Consider the following 21263-nt stretch of genomic DNA (forward strand, 5'->3'; position numbering starts at 1 on the left):
AATTCAAAAGAACCATTTAACTAAATTATTTTTCTGCCGCTCAGCTACAGAAGGACCCCAATATTCAGCTTCTACAAGCCCCAGAACATCAGTCAGAATCAGTTACAAGACTAAATAAAGCTCCTCTTTGGAATAATGTATAATACTGTATTCAAATCTCTTATATCAGGGTTTTTTTAAAGTCTGAGACTATGGATCTTCTTCAGACAAAGCTTGGAATAAGGCGCAACCGCCACCTCATTCACCCCTTATTTGCTTAGTTTTGATCAATTCCTGGATGCCCATTGGATCATGAATATGTTGTATAATCCTATAGATACTCCACAGTTGAGCTAAGATAGTCTAATATTGCTGTTTGACAAACTTCAGTCTGAACCAAATACAGTCAAATCACCCAAAACTATCTCTTTATCCATACCACACATATTTAGGCTATTCTACAAGATCTCCTTTGATTACTAATGTAATAACTAATGTCATATTTGTCACTTCCATTCACTGAGCCTCCCCCTGCAGCTGTTTGGAGCCCACCCTCCCCTGGGGAAGCCCGCCTCCCACTTTGAAAACCTCTGTCCTACATTCATGTTTATTCACTTTTTCACATTTCATGAGATTAACTATGTACAAGAAGACATTTTGGCAGCATTTTGGCACAAGAGAAAAAGGTCAAAAGGCCACCAGAGTCATCAGGAACCGGTCCTGAATATTCATCCACATTTCATCAGAACATCAGGAGTAGTAACCTCTCTGTGGAGCAAAGTGTTGGACATGCCAACCAAGCCAATTATCATTCACAGGCTGCACTACAAACAGGGCAAAAATCACCAAAAACAGAAACTTTCACAGAGCACGTAGCCTTTCTTCAGACATTAAGAAATTACAACCAGCGTTCCCACACAGAGCAGCTCCCTCAATTAGTTTATAACATGTTAAAGCTTCTGGAAATTTGGCTTGAAATTAGTAAAAATGCCTATTAAAAGTGTCTCATTAAGCATCCACAAAGATCTGAGTGAACATTGATATTTATAACTATTATAAAAACAGCTCATATTGCTGTTTAGACCATTTAAAGACTGTGTGGGCATTGCATCTCCCTGGTTTTGATTAACTGTGCTCGGTTTGGGCTCATCATCTATTATCAGCACGCGGCCAGGTGAACAAATGTTGTCATTTTACAGCGAAATAGTGACTAAAATATGTTTCTGAAAGCATTTGAGGTGAGAAATAGGCAATCTTGATTTATATTTGATCTGCAATGTCTGGTTTGACAGTTTCAACTGAGTTTCGTGAGTCGCCGTTGTCCTCTGGTCAATTTTTGACCCGGGATAACTAAAAAATGAGGTATACTTTTATTTAAATGAGGCCTATTGACTATAATTTCAAAATTATTTGTAAAACCAGTGGTAATAAGTTGGACTGACGTTGGCTAAAAAGGTCTAACACAGAATTTATACCTTATACTTTATAAACAGTCAAACCAAACCAGGTAAATTTTGACCCGGGAGGACAAAAGTTACACAATTGACGGGAAGACAACAGGAGGGATGCATAAAGGTCAGGTGATGAATGCAAAATGATTGGTTTGTGGAACTAATAATGCAATTTTCATAATAAATGTCTGAGGATAACCACGCCCAACTTAAATCACAATATTTCAAATTAGGATTGAGGCTAATTTCTAATACTTTTTAGAGGCTTACTATTATGACCTATTGTGGATTTAGGTTTCCAGTAGCTTTAAAGCCCTCCTGAGTCAATTCACCCTCCAAAATGAACCACAGCCACAACAACAGATAGATAACAACTCCCAGGATAACCAGCAGAAAGCGTTCAACACTGCACAGCTCAAGCAAAGAGTCTCATATACTCACATCCCACCATCATCATGGCCACAGAGAAGATCTTCTCTCCGTCCGTGGATGGGGCGATGTTGCCAAAGCCGATGGTGGTCAGGCTGGTCATGGTGAAATACAGGGAGGTGATGTACAGAGAGTCCTTGCCCGGGCCGCCTTCCCATTGGCCGGAGCCGCTGGCGTTGTAGCGGTAAGGTGATCCGATGCTGATGGCCAGTTGGTAGAGCCAGCTGTCCATTTTGATGGTGTTGGTGGCCTCGTCGATGACCTCGTAGTCTCCAATGCTGTACCTGTTGAAGACGAAACCACAACTTCAGGATATTTAATTACCCAACCATCCAATATATTAATTATATACTCAACTCCAAATTATACCAATTAAGAAGCTACAACTCTTCTTACAATTATCACTTAGGACAGTTTGGAAATGACGATACCAGCACCAATCCAAGTACTCTTAAAGTGACACTGATACCAACTAAGTACTTCCTTAGATACCCATTACACACATTTAGGTCTCTGTCTTTTATCCGGTGTAACAGGCGTGTAGTGTAGACACACTTTCGAGCAGGGGCGTCCAAACTATTCCACAAAGGGCCATGTGGCTGCAGGTTTTCATTCCAACCAAGCAGGAGCACACCAGACTTGATTCATTTAATCAGCTGATCTCAGTCTTCAGACAGCTGATTGGTCAAATGGTGTACTCTTGATTGGTTGGAACTAAAACCTGCAATCACATGGCCCTTTGTGGAATAGTTTGGACATGCCTGCTTTAGAGCGTTTAGGTGGCATCTTGGCTGCTTGAACGGCTAAGCGTGCTAACTCAAATTCACCACGACTTCACCACCACAGACGGGTTGTAGCTGCTGTGGCAGTTGGCCAATCACATGTCGCGTTAAATCCAAGAACAGTTGTGTTGTTTGTCCAAGTCCATACAAATAGTCATATTTTCTAGCTCTGGGTGCAAAAAGGATCGACTGCAGGTATCGATTGACGGGAGAAGTTTCGATAACATTGGTATTGATTCATTTAGGTCGATAGCTTTTTAAAGGTAGTACTGATACCCAGCCATGATTATATTGAATGTTACAGGTAAGAGAAGTCCTTGTTTCCCAGCTGTCCCACTTCTAAAAGATGACCTTCTGATCAAAGTGGCTACAACCAATATTTCTTAGAATAACAAAGGATCAAATGTCAGTGTGTAATGTGTTGGTTGTAGATCATAGTGATGAACCTATAGAGGCTCTGCAGCTCCTCTCGGCTTTACGGAGCTTTATAGTGAGTTTCAGCTCGTTGTTTCGCTGTCCGGCTGCAACTTTACTGTTTTGGTTGGATTCTGTTTGCTTATGAATGTGAAGCAAACAGCATGAATAAATAAAAACCTCTGACGCCAAAGGGTTTTAAATCTAATAGGGAAAGTGGGTAAATAATTACATTAAAGACACATTATGCAGGATGTGTCGGACAATATTTGTAAAGACAGCATTCAAAGTCGGCTCCTCTTCCCCAGCTCAATGTTTCTATCCTCCGCTCACACACACACACACACACACACACACACATACACACACAGCAGTCTGATTATATTTTAGTCGACTGTTGAACAAGCAGAGCATTGGCGTTTGTGTCTATGTTGCAACATTTTTATAGAGTCACAAACTCACATCCTGCGTGCTGTTATTGATCAGGGGCTACACACACACACTGCCCGAAGATTGAAGCCCAGAAATATCCCAAACACAGCAAAATAATAAGAACAATAAGTATATATAGGCACAGGGCAGAGTCTCTGCACATACACACGCCACCACACACTTCTAGCGGGTCATAAGTGATGATTGATGGGCATTATTTTTGTATGACTATATACATACTATGTTTTTTTTGGAAAATCCTGCATAGTTTACCTTTAAAAAGTACTTTATCCTAAAGTTGTGTTTGTGTGTCTTGAGAAAAGCGATTGTTACGTTTTTGTGCAGCAGATATTGTTACATTTCCTTCTTGTTTTTTTTGCTATACAGTAAGCCATAAGTCACACCATATCACTTGATCTTGAATGACTTGGAGCAAATTGAATAAAGCTTGAAGTAAACAGAATAGCAGCCAATGCTTTGTAATGTTCCAGATGGAGAAGGGATGGAGCATGCATAACCAGTTAGGAGCTGTCAGGAACATCTCCAGCAGCTGGTAGCAGCTTTTGAATGACTCTAAACTTTGAAGAAAACATGAATAAAAGGTGTTTACCAGATGCAGGCGAGCCAGTGGGCCACCAGTCCAAACACGCAGACCAGCAGGACCAGAACGGCAGCACCGTACTCAAGGTAGTGGTCCAGTTTCCTGGCCACCCGGCCCAGACGCAGCAGGCGGACCACCTTCAGAGAGCTGAACAGACTGCTGATGCCCTGAGGGGGGGGTAAAGGAAGGAGGTATGGAGGAGAGAGAGATGGAAGGAAGGAGAAGTGGGAAATCTCATTTAAAGATATAACCTGGATTACTGAGAATCTTCACAATCACATAACATTAACCTTCCTGTCGTCCTCCCGGGTCAAATTGCCCCCGTCTATTTTGACTGTTCCTTACTTCCTCTGTCTTTCCTCCCTCCCTCCTTCTCTCTTTCTTTCCTTCCTCTCACTTTCCTCCCTTCCTTCTTTCCTTCCTCCCTTCCTTCTTTCCATCCTCCCCCCTTCCTTCTTTCCTTCCCTCCTTCCTTCTTTCATTTCCTTCCTCCCTTCCTTCTTTCCTCCCTCCTTCCTTCTTTCATTTCCTTCCTCCCTTACTTCTTTCCTCCCTCCCTCTTACTCTCTTTCTTTCCTCCCCCCTACCTTCCTCCCTTCCTTCTTTCCTCTGTCCTTTTTTCCTTCCTTCCTTCCTCCCGTCCTTTCTCCCTTCCCCCCTCTCTTCCATCCTTCCTTCTCCCTCCCATCCTTCCTTCTCTCCCTCCTTCCTCCCTCTCTTCCATCCTTCTTTCCTTTCCTCCCTTCCTTCCCTCTTCCCTTCCCTCCTTTCCTTCCTTCCTTCATTCTTTCCTTCCTCCCTTCCTTCTTGCCTTTCCTCCCTTCCTTCCCTCCTTCCTTCCCTCCTTCATTCCTTCCTTCCCTCCCTCCTTCCTCCCTCTCTTCCATCCTTCTTCCTCCCTCCCATCCTTACTTCTTCCTCCCTTCCTTCCTTCCTTCTTCCTCCCTTCCTTCCTTCCTTCAAGGACAACAGGAGGGTTAAAACTTATCACATGTATAATAGAAGCTTAAACTTGTTTCTCAGACACTATACATCAGATACTTTGGTTGACCAGAGTCTCAGACAATCACCTTAGACTTAGATCTAATAAAAGACGCCGTCTCTGTAAACTTATAGTTTTAATTGCTGTAAGAAAGCAGCAATTAAAACTTTGAATAGAGTTGCACACTGAAAAGAGTTGTGTACTGTAAGAGATGAGAATAATTATATTCCTCACATACAAATGAATAGTGCCATTCATTCCTTAAAAGAAAACCATGTTACTAACACTTCAATTACACAAATGAGTCTCTCTGCAAAACAGAAACTATGACAATAAATAAGTAAAAGGTGTGACAGTAATCCTCATTTCATGTCAGTGATTATTCCAGCACAGCGTGGGATACGTGTCTAATTTATCTTCAGTCTTAATTGTTGGTGAACACTTTGGAAGAAACCTACACTATTACACAATAAGCCACAATTTAATAATCACATTTATTTCAAAATGACATTGTGTCCATGTTTTACAGCTCAAAGCTCAAAGCTCTGGGGAAACTAGAAAGAACTAACACACTGATGGCAATTTGAGAGTTTTGGCAGTTTTCTTCCATCTAAACAACAAACGATTAAAATGAGAGGCTCATTATTCATTTTAAAAGACAGGAGGCCTAAGTTTGAGTTTCCGAGTTGGCCAAAAACTGTTGTGAGACTGATATTTCTTCTGGATCATTGCTCAGTGGTCTGGAACAAGATCCCAGCATGTTAGGAGAACCCAAATATTCACTTTAAAAGGCTGCTGGTGGGATTATACACAAAACTCAAAGGTGCAATTAAGTCTCCTGTTGTACCTCGAGTCAAGGAAGGAAGGGAGGAAGAAGGAAGGAAAGGTGGGAGGAAGGGAGGAAGAAGGAAGGAAGGAAGGAAGGAAGGAAGGAAATGAGGGAGGAAGGAAGGGAGGAAGGACGGACGGAGGAAAGAAGGACAGTAGGAGGGAGGGAGGAAAGAAGGAAGGAGGGAGAGAGGGAGAAAGGAAAAGAGGAAAGGAGGAAGGAAGAAAAGAAGGACAGAGGAAAGAAGGAAGGGGGAAGGTAGAGGGAAGGAAAGAAAGAGAGAAGGAAGGAGGGAGGAAAGAAGGAATGGAGGAAAGGAAGGAAGGAAGGAAGGAAGGAAGGAAGGAAGGAAGGAAGGAAGGAAGGAAAGAAGGAAGGAAGGATGGAAGGAAGGAGGGAAGGAAAGAAGGAGGGAGGGAGGAAGGACAGAAAGAAGGAAGAAAAGGGGATGGAGGAAGGAAAGAAGGAAGGGAGGAAAGAGAGAGGAAAGAAAGAAAGATAGAAGGAGGGAGGGAGGAAGGACAGACGGAACGAAGGAAGGGAGGAAAGAAGGAACAGTCAAAACAGACGGGACCAATTTGACCCGGGAGGACGACACAAAGGTTAAATGTTCTACTTTTAGCAGCTGCCAACTTGTAGTCGACTGTGTCTTATGAAATCACTTAATGACAGAATCAGTAACTGGATGTTCATAAGTAGCAACATGTTTTACTGATACCTCTTTAAAAGGAACACTCCACCAATTTATAACATTAAGGGCCTGATTTACTAAGATCCCAAATAGTGAGTACTAAATTGCGTGCACAGTGCTATAGATTGCATGTTTCGTTTGCGTGCGTTTTGCAGGTGATCTACTAAGAATAACTGCTTAATGAAAACAGGTGCAACGGGGTGCAGACAGCAGTATTTAAATGAGGGTTTTGTGTCTTAATGGAAAGTTTGGACGAGCAGAAAGCTGCAAGCGCAAAATGAAATGTGATCAGGTTCTAGTGGATATATTGTATATACTAATATATTGAGTTATAACAAAAACTAATATTACCAGAGAAACCCACATATGGGAGAGTATTAGTGACAAAGTCAATGCTGTTAGTAAAACCACAAATATTCCACTCCACAAATATTAACACAGGTAGAAAAAATCCGTCCTGTGTGTATTCTGTCATTGTGCCTCCGTCTCCTCACGTACTATCTTGCACATTTGAAAGATGCAAACATCAGTGCGCTGCGTTAGTAGATCAGCTTGCATATTTTTTGTGGCAAACCTTTAGTAAATCAGACCCTAAGTTTAGTTTAAGCATCATAAGGAGTACAAGACAGCCTGTGAAGATAGTTGTTGCCTGTTGGGAGCTTTCTTTTTTTTTTTTTTTTTTTAAGCCTGAAAAACTTTCTTAAGTCTGAAAAAAATAATCGTGATGATGCCTTAATGATGCCCTCAGCGTTATCTCAGCTTGAGACTTTCGGTTAAACTTTGAAAGTTTCAGCTGCAAGCTTGTAATACAAACTGTGCCTGGTTGGATCGGGGCATTTAATGGGCTGATATACTCTGTCAGACATGCTTTATCAGATGGTTCGAATAGCTTGGGATGCCCTCCTGCTCGCACACACACACACACACACACACACACACACACACACACACACACACACACACACACACACACACACACACACACACACAGACACACACACCTTTCCGAGGACAGATAAGAAGAGGCTGTCTAGTGCCATTTTCTGTAACTTTCCGAAACAGACAATCTAATATTTCACACCCACTTCAAACAGCGATTGGCCGGCTGTGAGGAGGTGAGGAAGTTGTCAGGATTTTAACTTGTCTCTCTCGCTCTCTGTTATTATTCCTCTCCTTCGTGTCGTCCTCCCGGGTCAAATTGACCCCGTCTGTTTTGACTGTTCCTTCTTTCTTTCTTTCCTCCCTTCCTTCTTTCCTCCCGTCCTTCCTTCCGTCTGTCCTTCCTCCCTCTGTCTCTCTTTCTTTCCTCCCCCCTACCTTCCGCTTTCCTCTGTCCTTCTTTCCTTCCTCCCTCCTTTCCTTCCTTCTTCCTTCCTTCCTCCCTCTCTCCTTCTCTTTCTTTCCTCTGTCCTTCTTTCCTTCCTCCCTCCTTCCTTCTTTCCTCCCTCCTTCTCTCTCTCTCTTTCCTCCCTTCCTTCTGTCCTTCCTCCCTCCTTCTTTCCTTCTTTCCTCCCTCTCTCCTTCTTTCCTCCCCCTACATTCCTCCCTTCCTCTGTCATTCTTTCCTTCCTCCCTCCTTCCTTCTTTCCTTCCTTCTTTCCTTCCTTCTTCCTTCCTCCTTTCCTTCCTTCTTCCTCCCCTCCTTCCTCCCTCCTTTCCTCCTTCTTTCCTTCCTTCCTTCCTTCTTTCCTCTGTCTCTCCTTCTCTCTTTCTTTCCTCCCCCTACCTTCCTTCTTTCCTCTGTCCTTCTTTCCTTCCTCCCTCCTTTCCTTCCTTCTTCCTTCCACCTTTCCTTCCTCCCTCCTTTCCTTCTTTCGTTCCTTACTTCCTTCCTCCCTCCTTTCCTCCTCCTTTCCTTCCTTCCTTCCTTCTTTCCTCTCTCTCTCCTTCTCTCTTTCTTTCCTCCCCCTACCTTCCTCCCTTCCTTCTTTCCTCTGTCCTCCTTTCCTTCCTTCTTCTTTCCACCTTTCCTTCCTTTCCTTCCTCCCTCCTTCTTCCTGTCCTCCTTCCTCCCTCCTTTCCTTTCTTCCTTCCTTCCTTCTTTCCTCCCTCCCTCCCTCCCTTCCTTCCTTGACTTGAGGACAACAGGAGGGTTAAAAGGAGCACCACACAGAGTCATGTTATGTGTGTAATACACAGACATTGTTACTAATACTGATAGTGATGTTTATGCTGAGCCACATTGTGGAAGTCATAGTAGAGGATGAGCAGAGCACAAAGAGCTCTCAGAGCAGAAAGGCCCGGAGCGTCAACAACGTGTATGAATGAGACAGTGTAAATAAACAGCACCATTACTCTGTTCTGCAGCGCTACTGTACAAGTTTGGCCTCAAAACACATCAATGCAACAAAAGGTCCATATACTGTAAAAGCAGAAACATGCAGGTGGGATCTACTCAGCACACAACACATGGATACACACACACACACTCTCACACACACACACACACACACACACACACACACACACACACACACACACACACACACAGAAACATGAATCCTGTAACCCACTTTTCTTATTTGGTGCACAAACTACCACCTGTTGAACACTTCTCCTCATTTTAACTCTAACTTTACTCTTAACCCTCCTGTTGTCCTCGAGTCAAGGAAGGAAGGATGGAAGGAAGGATGGAAGGATGGAAGGGAGGAGGGAAGGGAGGAAGAAGGAAGGAAAGGAGGGAAGGAAGGAAGGAAGGAAGGAAGGAAGGAAGGAAGGAAGGAAGGAAGGAAGGAAGGAAGGAAGGAAGGAAGGAAGGAAGGAAGGAAGGAAGGAAGGAAAAGAGGGAGGGAGGGAGAAAGGAAAGAAGGACAGAGGAAAGAAGAAAGGGGAGGAAGGTAGGGGGGATGAAAGAAAGAGACAAGGAGGAAGGGAGGACGGGAGGAAGGAGGGAAGGAAAGAAAGAAGGGAGGGAGGAAGAAAAGGAAGGGAGGAAAGAAGGAACAGACGGGGTCAATTTGACCCGGGAGGACGACACAATGGTTAAGTATCTTTTCTTAGACTATTTTCTTCTAGATTTCACACAAGATATTTGTTTATAGAGGTGTATTTATTCTGTATTTACTTGTTTCAATGCAAAAAATAAAAACTCTATCACACCTTCAGAGTATTGAGTTAAATGCTGAAATGAAAATAATATTTCTTGCACTATTAATTAGTCTTGAAAATGTTATATTTAATGATATATTTGGAGTTTTTAAACAAGTTCTGCAGGTTTGAACACAGCTTTCTTGCACAGTCTTCATTAATAAAGATCAATATGCCATAATATCAAAGGACCACTGTGTAAATGGGTCTTATTTCTTTCTAAATTATGTTTTTTGGGGCATTTTTCACTTTTCATTTTAAAAGCAGCTGTCATAGAGGCCGACCAAAGCTCCAACATAGGTCTTATTTTTGTGGTTTTCACTAATTATTTGATTATATGAGGGAACATTGCTCTCACCAAATTAATTGCTGGGATCTGGGACCGTGGTGACGTCACTACAACAAAAGTACAACAAGCAACAGATGATCAGACAAGCTGCGAACACGTCAACAGTTTAACCAGATTAACTTCGCCTGAAGGTAAAATGTGAGAGCTGCAACACTACGGCAAGCACCACAGGTCAAAGTCAAAGCAGGATGTTGCTCTATTAAGTGTCATTTCAGTTAGAAGTTTTTACAGTTTGCTTTTATTTTCTTCCTCCAAATGTGTTTATCTAACCCGGGGGTTCGTTTTCCTTCTATTCTCAGATCTCAGCTATTAACTCGGTGAGTAGACGATATTATTACTGGACTAAGACTGATGGCATGAGCTGCAAAAGTAAGAAAAAAGGTTGTAATAAACCTGAATTATCTGAGATGAGCACATTTTAAAATATAAAAGAGCTTATATAAAGTTACTGGATAACAACTTATGACAGCAAATTCACTTTTAACCACTTTCCACATACGTACTGTAGCAGTAAAATGTGAGCTGGAACACTCAGATACTTCAATAAATATATATTCTGATAAATAAAAATAGAAGTTTAACGCATCCATGGACCAAATACAGCAGCACACCCACTATAGTACCTTTTTTAAACAACTGAAGCTGCTGACCCGTGTCCTCCGAGAGCCCTGGGTCTTTATTTTCTATACAGCAAACCTTCCCAAAACACACACACAGCCACACACACACAGCACACCGAAGGCAGCCAGCCGAAAAAGAGTCTCAAAATAAACAAAAGTGATTCTTTTCAACAACAGGAGCAGCAGCCAGGACCCCGAGGCGTCCGCACAGGCTCCGCACGATCCGTTTTAACACAATTAACAAAGCCGAGCGTTGAGAGCAGCAGGGGCCAACGCTGTGCAACCTGAAGCTAAATATTTACCAACATTAAAATAATAATTCTCTCATTCTGACGCACACAGAGAGAGAGAGAGAGAGGGAGAGAGGGAGAAAGAAGAAGGAGAAGAAGGAGATGGAAGCCAGCAGGGTTATCTAATGTTGACGGCTATGATGTTATGTAATGAAGAGGGAGACTGCGGAGTCCGAGGCGAGCTGCTCTCCGCTGTTTCATCCGAGCTCTTCACCCTGAGCTCAGTCTTCACCTCCGTCCTGAAATAAACGTTCAGACTCAGGTACAAACTTTCCTTATAAAAACCCTCTTTTGACCCTTATTTCACCCCCCAGGAACAAGCTCGGAGGTTCCTTCTCGTGCGTCAGGTGGAGAAAAACGATCTCACGCTGCACCGAATAAAGAATTCAAAAGCATGTTTTCAGGATTATACTTCGATATTGACAAGAAGACTCATATTCATGTACTTCGGTTTTCAGGGTTTGTTTGGGATTATTTATTTATAACCTGCAGCTGCTCTGTAGCTGCACTGTCATTACTACTCCTGTCTTCATTTTTGAGAAAGAAAACAAAAGAGAATAAAAGAAAGATTACATAAAAGAGAAACAAAGGGATGAGGAAAGAATGATTGTTTATGTATCTTATCACTTTTTCTCTTATCTTTGTTTTGTTTGTTTTGTTTGCATGAACATCTGTTCAAGAAATTATTGTGAATTTATTTTGTAAATGATCAGAAAAACATCAGGTGACATCAATACAGTGGTGCTTAGGGCCAAAAACTCAAAAGATGAGGGCGAGAGGTGTCCATAGTTCCACACTCAACTTTTTACCTGTTTTGAGTGAAACCATCCAGATACTCATAGTGCTGCATGTTTCCATACTTCTCAGTGTGAACTTATGCACATATTAAGAAGTGTAAGTACAGAAGAAGAGATTTGAGACACAGCATCAGAGTCTGAGCAGCATTTTTAAAGAACTGTAACTGAGAATTAAATCCCCATGAGTAAACTATAGTTGTACACTGGTTGCAATTCTGGCTTCGCTGGTGGTCTGAAATGTCCTTAACCTTAATGTCCTCCTCTTGGGTCAGATTGACCCTGTCTGTTTTGACTGTTCCTTCTTTCCTCCCTCCCTCCCTTCCTTCCTTCCTTCCTTCCTTCCTTCCTTCCTTCCATCCATCTGTCCTTCCTCCCTCCCTCCTTCTCTCTTTCTTTCCTTCCTCTCTCTTTCCTCCCTTCCTTCCTCTATCCCCCTTTCTTCCTTCCTTTCCTTCCTCCATTCTTTTTTTCCTCTGTCCTTCTTTCCTTCCTTCCTCTTTTCTTTTCTCCCTCCCTCCCTCCTACCTTCCTTCTTTCCTCCGTCCTTCCTTCCTTCCTCCCTTCTTTCCTTCCTTCTTCCCTCCACCCTTCCTCCCTCCCTCCCCTCTTTCCTTCCTTCCTACTTTTCCTTCCTTCTTCCTTCCTTCCTCCCTTTCTTCCTTCCTTCCTCCCTCCTTTCTTTCCTTCCTCCCTCCTACTTTCCCCTTCTTCTTCCTTCCTTCCTTCCTCCCTCCCTCCCTCCCCTCTTTCCTTCCTTCCTACTTTTCCTTCCTTCTTCCTTCCTTCCTCCCTTTCTTCCTTCCTTCCTCCCTCCTTTCTTTCCTTCCTCCCTCCTACTTTCCCCTTCTTCTTCCTTCCTTCCTTCCTCCCTCCCTCCCTCCCTCCCTTCCTTCCTTGACTCGAGGACAACAGCAGAGTTAAATCCTGTGCTAAAGTCATCAAACTGACAGCAGTGATAACGGCTGCAGAACCTGCTGACTGGAGGCTTTTCTGCCGAGGTTATCGGGTCAATGTCTGTAAATTGGCCTGATTGGAAGTAATTAAGCAGTGAATCACTGAGAGAAACCAATCAAGACCAAATCCATTTGTTAAGAACTCGAGTTACTGTGAAACTGCCCGTAGTAAATAATTACCTCATTAAAAATGTCTAATCATGAAGCAGGAAAGATGATTCTTAACCTTGGAAACTGTTTGTGTGATAAAATCTCCACTCACAGGTTCGCCTCTCCTAAAGATCAATGAAGCCTTTTTCCTGAGATTTCAACCAGAAGATAGAAATTGGGCGTTTAAATTGAAATTATTGTGGTTTTAGCACAAAAAGCGTTTTATTCCACAAATTTTAGACAAAGGTTTTGTCATGACAGCAGTTTTTTAACTCTTCTATTTTTATCTTATTACCAACAGACGCTATAAATAGACCAAAACCAAAGATGCATTAGTCCGCCTTTGAGTACTTTCTGACTTTTCTACTCTATCTGCGGCTCTCAACTTCCTACTGAAGATATAAATCTATAAATAACCCCACAAATATACAGTTTAATTTTTAAAAAGCTGGCCTTGTAGTTTTTAGCTAACAAACAGGAGGAAATGGTGCATTTGTTGGGACTATTTTCAGCGGCGGATGAATCCACATTTGTGGTGCTCTACTTCTGGCAGCAGGACATCGTGTGTGTGTGTGTGTGTGTGTTTGTGTGTGTGTGTGTGTGTGTGTGTGTGTGTGTGTGTGTGTGTGTGTGTGTGTGTGTGTGTGTGTGTGTGTGTGTGTGTGTGTGTGTGGTCAAATATTATCCAGTTTGGATCAATATACCACGGATACTACACTGAGTTAACAGCAGCAGTCTGTTATTCTGACCCAAAATGTTTTACACACAACAAGCTTTACCTAAAAACTATTAAAAAATTATTGATTCTAGTACAAAACGATGAACGTATGAGATTCAAAAGACACACAAGTCATTAACAATCAATAACAAACCATGACATGTTAATTTAGTAGAGTAGACTATAATAAACTGAAGAGTAGTTTAAGTGAATAACCAAGCAGTTAAATGTCTTGAGGTGCTTTCTGGGTAATATTAACACAGTATTATATTGTTGCTAAATTCACCCAAATAAAGTCATTTTCAGTGTGTGGGATTGAGTCAAAATAAGCTACTGTGTGTGTGTGTGTGTGTGTGTGTGTGTGTGTGTGTGTGTGTGTGTGTGTGTGTGTGTGTGTGTGTGTGTGTGTGTGTGTGTGTGTGTGTGTGTGTGTGTGTGTGTGTTCATGGTGATGAAGGAATGTGGCTCATTGACAGTTTTAATGCTTACTGGGTCAAATTTTACCCATTTTCACATTTAAGAGCTCTACAAACACCATATACACATTTATTTTAACTGGACTTTTCCTAATGTGACCCACAGTGTACGAAAAATGGAAATATAATGCATAATTTTTTTAATTTTTGTGCAGCTTATACACATTTTTATATGCAAATGTTCAAATTTGACCTTTTTTAAATGTATTTTTAAGTTCAAAAATCAGCATTCAAACATGTTGTATTCATCATATTCCATAAAATAGTGATTGTGTGAATGTCATTTTTCCACAGAAGGTTTAATCAAACATTTATTAATGACTGATTTGGGAATTTATGAATGTGAATTGGTGTAGAGACTAATTATGAGTCTAGAATATGAACAGTATGTAAAGGGTTAATAGTGTTTGGACACCGATGGAGCTCGTGGCACAAAAGAATAAGATATATCAGGGTTTGGACTTTTTTATGAGCTTTGTTAAATTATAAAAGATGTGAATATCATCAGACTTATATTAAAGTTTAAAGACTATAACACTATAGAGATTCATCCATGCTCATCCTATAGAAAACTTCGATAATTAAGACTTTAGTCTCAGATTGAACTGGACCTTTCTCACCTGGACTAAAAAGGTCTTGACTGTACCTTCTCCTCAGCTCTGACTCCTGCTGCAAGTTTTTTTTAGTTTCCCTTTCTCTCTCTCTGATGCCGACAAACCCTACCCAAACCCTCCCCAACCCTGCCTGCCTGCCTGCCTCTCCCCAGCCACAGCTTCAAAGGCCTCCCCTGGGACTCGGACTGTTCCTGGCTCATATGTAAATGCCTCCAAATTAAGTAGCCACAGGACGGAGCAACACATGAAAAGAGCATGAGTCAAGAGAGCGCAATGCATGTAAAAAAACCCACGGCTCATGAGCACCTGTTTATCAACACAGAGCGTGGTGAAGTGAGACTGAGTACAGGCGGAGATTACGCGTCCACCAGGGAAGCTCTTCTCACCGCACCGACTCTTCCTCTCATTATTTTCAAAGCGGAGGACTCACCGTTGCGTGTTCCTGACAGCACTGGGAGCTTAACATGGTTTTTTTCCAAGCCCCTCAATCAAGTGTTTTTTTTGGGTTTTTTTTTAAATATTACAGCTTTTAACAAAAGAGCACCATGCTTCAATTGAGTTCTCAATTGTCACTTTGCACCAACACAAGCAGAGAGCAGAACAATCCTCCTTTAAACACTGAAATGTCATGTTGCTCTTTCTGAACTGGAGGAGGAACGTCAATCTCAATATGAGTGTTTTTTTAGTTATTTTGGTAGAGTTTTATCATTCAGTTCAAAAGCTTTACAGTATATGTTTTTTTTCTTTTCTTTGACACATAAGTACATAAAATATATGTGAGGAGGATTAGTGGAATTACACAATAGAATAACAAAGAATATGAAACAGATTGAAATGTGTTGCATCACATAAGCAGCACAGAAGGAAACATGTTTACAAGTTTTTTTATCTTGTCCTCTTCCTCTCTAAACCATATTTCCATTTTCCTCCACATCCATCCCATCATCACTCCATATTTTCATCTACCTATTCATCCACTCTTTTAGTTTCTACTGTTCTTTTTAATGCATGCAACCCATGACGGCAAATAGAAACTCCCTCTTAGCACTGATGAATGGAAATATAATCTATATATAACCTGCTTTTATACTTTTTTAATGATATATGCATTAAAGAGGATATATTGTGCACATTTATAGCTCTATATTTTATATTCTGGAGCTATTCTGGAGTATTTTTTCATGATTTCCAGTTTAAAAACTTGTTATTTATCTTATACTGGTCCGTTATGCAGCCCCTCATTTCAGCCTCTGTCTCTTAACAGGCCGTTTTAGCTCCTGTCTCTTTAAGGCCGGAGGCTACATAAAACAACAGAAGTAAGATTTTAGTTATTTTTCCTTTCTCTTTACTCAAAATGTCAATTTTCTAGAACACCGTACACATTGGAGCCTGAATATGATTAAAAATATGCAAATTGACAAAGCGAACGACGCCTGTTTATGGTCATGTGAACCAGTCTGATGTCTACGGGTCCCTGCTGGGGTCACATGGTAGAAAAAAAAACCTTTCCTCCTTCCTCCACATACTCCTTTAATCACTTCACATCCATTCTTACTGTCTCCTTTCTTCTATTTTACAGTCAATCTCTCTATCATTCATCCTTTCCTTACATTTTATATAGTCAGCGCTCTCACTCATATCAACCCTATCCTCCTTTTTATCACTCCGTTTTCCTCTCCTTCCTTACATCTCTCCATGTTAACATACAGAGTTGTTAATATCTCACCCCGACTGTACGACGACTGCAGCTTCCCCCCCCCCCCCCCCCCCCCCGGCTCTGTCAGCTCAGCCGGCTGCGGCGGTGGCAACATGCACAACACGCAGAAAGGTCAGCCTGGATAAGACCTTTCTGAGCCGCCGCGGCACCTACAGACACACGCTGAGCGAACTCCCCGAGCTCCTCCATGACAGCAGGTGGCTTCAGGATCTGCGGGTTGGGCGGGTGGGGAGGTGGGGAGGGGGTGGTTGGTCCTCCGTCCTCCCTGCTTGCCCCTCAACACCTATCCTCCCCCCCTTCAACACCCACGCACACCCACACACCACCCCTGCTAACACCTCCGAGAGCATCATCACAACCCGTCATGAGACTGTTACATCATTTTTATTATAGCTCAACTACTTCTGTTCTTCTCTGTTGTTACTTCTGACCTGTGTGTGTCTCCGTGTAGGTGTTACTGTACTTCAAGATGTAAGAAACTCGTGTATCCAAAATGTCAACAGGGACAAACAGAAAAAAAGTTCTTACACCTTAGATGGAGAACTCTGTTTTAGCACGACGTGTAGCCAACAATTTGCTACCTACTCAACTGCTGAGATCTGGAGATGAGGCAGAGTTTAGCTGAGGTGAATTTTAGGAGGTGGGGCAAATGCATATAACATCAGCGGAAAGACGCAATTAAAAGCGAATTCAGCCAAAACTGTGCAACCTGACGCAAAGACGCATCTATAAAAGAGCCAAATGTTTCAACTTGAGTGAATAATATGCTTACGGAGAGACTGGACAGAACTTTCTGCTGAGTCGTGAGTTTAGTCCGAACCTGAGCTCAACACAAAATCACCCCTTATTTAATTATATAGTGCACTACATTTACCTTTCACCATTTTATTGAGTGTCCGAATGCTGAGTGTGTAAATATATCCACTGGGTTAGATATTGGGGTGAATCATAGCAGACTGCACAAATGGTCCAGGAGTCAAATTCATGCGTATGAGCCGAAAGATCTGCTTCACTTTCTGTCTGAACATAACTATCATCACCTTTTATATATTGATATGTTGAACTTATTTCCACATCCAGCAGTTATTGATCAACATTATCATTCATTTGGAGTCATATTTCTGTCCACCTGCTGAATGTAAGTCCAATATTCACTCTCTTTTAGCTCTGTTTTTACTCTCTACCAACTCCTGAGGGAAATATCTGGCTCTTTAAGCTGCTAAATGCTCCACTATGTTCACCAGCTAGTCGTTTGGTGCTGAGCAGGTAGTGTACAGTGGCTATTTTACAGCTTCTTCTCTAGAAAATGACGCTATGAGAGCGCTGAGAATGAACCAGAATAGTAAAGTTGCAGCCGGGCAGCTAAACAATGAGCTAAAACTCACTATAAAGGACCTTAAAGCAGAGAGGAGATGCAGAGTTTCTGATAATACTCTGTAGGTTCATCACTACAAGACACAAACACATTACACACTGACATTATTATGGAAAATACAGATTATAGCAGTTTTTAAGAAAATAATCATGAGAAAAAAGGAAGTGAAATGATTACAAACAATAAAAAACAAAAATAATCCTATTGAAAATACTTTACCAAAGTCAACATGGATCTAAACATTAAAGACGTTGAGTAAAACTGTTACCATCACTGTTTTAAAATAGCCTGGTTACATTCACACACACAAAAGAAAGTTCTCCAAAATGAGGTGATTTCACAGTTGTACAGTTGACACTTATTGACTTATAAATGACTTTTCTGTGGTCCTCATAAGTCATGAATATGTATGTGTTTGTGTGTCTGGGCATGTTTGTACATGAGTTGGCAGCATCTGCATGTCACCAGCTTGGCTCGGCTCAGCAGTGACTTGAGACGGGGCTTTAAAACACAACTAAAAATACTTCCCGCCTGGTTCAGCCATAATAATCTCTGCTATTTTCTTTCACACTGCACCTTAAGCCGCCCACACACTGTCCTCAGTCAGCATCCATCCATTCTTCCAGCCGGCTAATACGGGAAAGCAGCAAAAAAAAAACGTCAATTTAGCAAAGAGGGGAAGAGAGACTGGCTGTATCCTCTTTAGAGGCTGGAAATTTACGTGCCATTGATTTCCTCTCAGCCTGTCTCCCCCCCTTCGCTCTCTGCTGTCTGCCGTTTAAAAAAGGACAGAAACATAAAAAACTCCACCCAGCAGGAGCTCATCGAATCCATCAGCGACCGGCAGTAAAAGGTTGAAAGGAGGAGAGACACCTGAACCAACATACAGCGCCGCTATAGAAGCCAACAGGAGGATCCACAATACAATACTCCATTCAAAATCTATGGGAGGAGGAGGGCGGGGGGGGTTGGCCAACAGCAGGGGAGCAAATATAAAGACACACACACACACACACACACAAACACAACAATATGCTGGGAAAGAGGTTTAAAACTGAGTGTTAACCTGAGACATATGGGCTCAATATTAGCCTTGAATAATTATAAATATTTCAGCTGTTGATGTCAAGTTGCAGCCCGACCGCAGCTACTTAAAAACAGTCTGTTACCCTGCTGTGAAATGTTATTTTCTTGGCAGACTTTTATTTATTCATTCAATTTGTGTTTTGTTTTTTCTTTAAAAGAGGTAATCTATCCCAGGAGAGCCTATTATGCCTTTTTAAAGTCCTTCACAGCCTGTTATAAGATCATTTTCCACATTTTAATTTACCTATATTTACTTATTATTACACGGGAGCCTTGAGAGATACTGTATTTACTACTCTCAGGCTGGCTAGGAAGTTGCTCATTAAAAATATATATCAGGAACATGGCAAACATTGTTCAGGGCAACAGTTTAAGTGGGGTTCGAAATGTGAAGTAACCATAGCAACAACACTCCTATATGTTCACAACCCCTACCAATTAACTCTCCCTGTCGAAACTAATTAAACCGGGGGTTAAAATGACTTTAAACACGACAGATGGTGATTGGACCTCAGTTAACTTTATCTTTCTGGTCAGTGGATACAGTAAAGGTATGAACACATTTTGAAGTATCCCAGTATAGAAACTTTGTTCTTTGCCTGTATTTCTTGTTTTAAATGGAGGAAAAACAACTAAATATGCATCGTTATTATTAGCCAAGCTAGCAGCATGAGGATGGTGATGTCTCTGCCCACCACTTTTGCATTCATGTCCCCCTCAACTCAGCTGAACTCAGTTTATTTATTTATCACCTTTCTTACAACAAAGCATCCCAAAATGCTTCACAGAGCAAAATAAAAAGCTTAAAAATACAAGAAAAACAAACCAATGTCAAAACAACTATTAAAAATAAATTAAACCACAAAAAAAAAGAAGAATAAAATGTTGGAAAAACTAAATAATAAAGTTAACACAGATGTTTTAGGTACAAATATCAAAGATAAAAGTAAGGTACTTAAGGTTTTGTTTAAAAGTAGGGCCAGACCGACGCCAATATCGATATTAGGAAGCAAAAAAAATAATTGTGATACCGATATATCGGCTGATAATATTATATGTACAGAATATATACATAAACACTTTTTTTTTTAAAGCAATGATCCCTCAAATGTGGTTATCAAACACTTATGATAAATATATGAAATGGAGACTGTGATATTTTACAGTTTAACAATAAACTGTGTTGTGTAAAACGATGTCAGTGAAATTAATAAATTATAAAGACCTAATCAATTAATTTAAAAAAAGTAAAACACACATATTAAACTTGAATTAAGTAAAATGATCAAGTATACATTAAATGCTGCTTATATAACTTTAAAATTGAAAAAGGCATGTATTGGACAACATATTCGCAGATAACAATATATCTGTAATAGGTCAATATCAGCCAATAACATCAGCCAGGCTCTATTTAAAAGTGTCCACAGGCTGAAGTGTGATACTCATAGACTGTATATAAAGGTGAAGCTCAGAACTGCAGCTTATGGTCGGCACCATCTTTTCCATTTGGAGCCAGGACCTTCCAAATAAGGTCTGCAGGATGTTGCCTTTCACACTGTGGGAGCAAACCCTCCCTCGCCCCCCATGCTACCTCAGACCCAACTATGCTAACATGGCAGATATTGTAATCAAGGAACATTAAATCTGGTGAAATATTGCCAAAGAACTGCAGGTGAGCCAACTGCCAATCACAGCTGTCAATCAACCCGCACACAGCAAACATCAAGTCTCTAAATCTTATTAATGGAGCAATAACTTCCCAAAAAACGACGACCAGAACACTTATTAGATGGCCTGAACTTAGAGACTGAGACCAGAATGACTTATTATTAAAAAAGGACTGACTTAGTATTCATAGAGAGGAGTTGAGGGGTTTTTCAATGGGAGTCAGTTGGAGCATCTATAGCGGCTGTCGGAGAGACTTCCAAGTCGCTGCTCGGTAATAACTTTAAATGATCCTGACGTTTAATTTACTGCCGGAGTCATCAGAGTGAAATGTGACCAATACTTTGGACAATCCCATCATTCTCAGCTGCACAGTGTTGTTAAGACTTTTGGACGTGCACCATTATTTTTAAAAAAGCACATTGAAGTTTTAATGTGCCATGTTGCTCTAAATGTTGTTTCAAGACAAGAATAAACTGCTGAAGGAGGTGTGGAATATTTATTGGTGTGAAAAAGTCCTAGATGTTAAAAAATCTGCTGCTGGCAGCTTTCATACTGCTTTCTTATTATTGCTGGCCTTTAAAAGCTCATCTTATTAAAACCCCACTTGGCAGACGCATATGTGGACACACACACAAACACAATGCACACAAAAAAACGCTCCCACAGTGTGTTTTTAACAAATGTTTCGACAAATACACACACACACACACACACGCACACACACACACACAAAAGCAGAGAGTTAAACAAATACCAACATAAGTAGATAT

At 41.2% G+C, this 21263-nt stretch overlaps 1 protein-coding gene across 1 annotated transcript in view; it reads right to left on the reverse strand.

The window, feature by feature from the left end:
- Nucleotides 1–21263, reverse strand: part of kcnh5b (potassium voltage-gated channel, subfamily H (eag-related), member 5b) — a 199083-nt gene that overhangs the window by 128814 nt on the left and 49006 nt on the right. Inside the window, 2 exon segments of the mRNA XM_062440543.1 lie at nucleotides 1872–2143; nucleotides 4098–4255. Of these exon segments, the coding sequence (XP_062296527.1) occupies nucleotides 1872–2143; nucleotides 4098–4255 (430 nt within the window).

The sequence above is a fragment of the Scomber scombrus genome, chromosome 19 (genome assembly GCF_963691925.1).
Source record: "Scomber scombrus chromosome 19, fScoSco1.1, whole genome shotgun sequence".
In the NCBI taxonomy this organism is placed as follows: domain Eukaryota; kingdom Metazoa; phylum Chordata; class Actinopteri; order Scombriformes; family Scombridae; genus Scomber; species Scomber scombrus.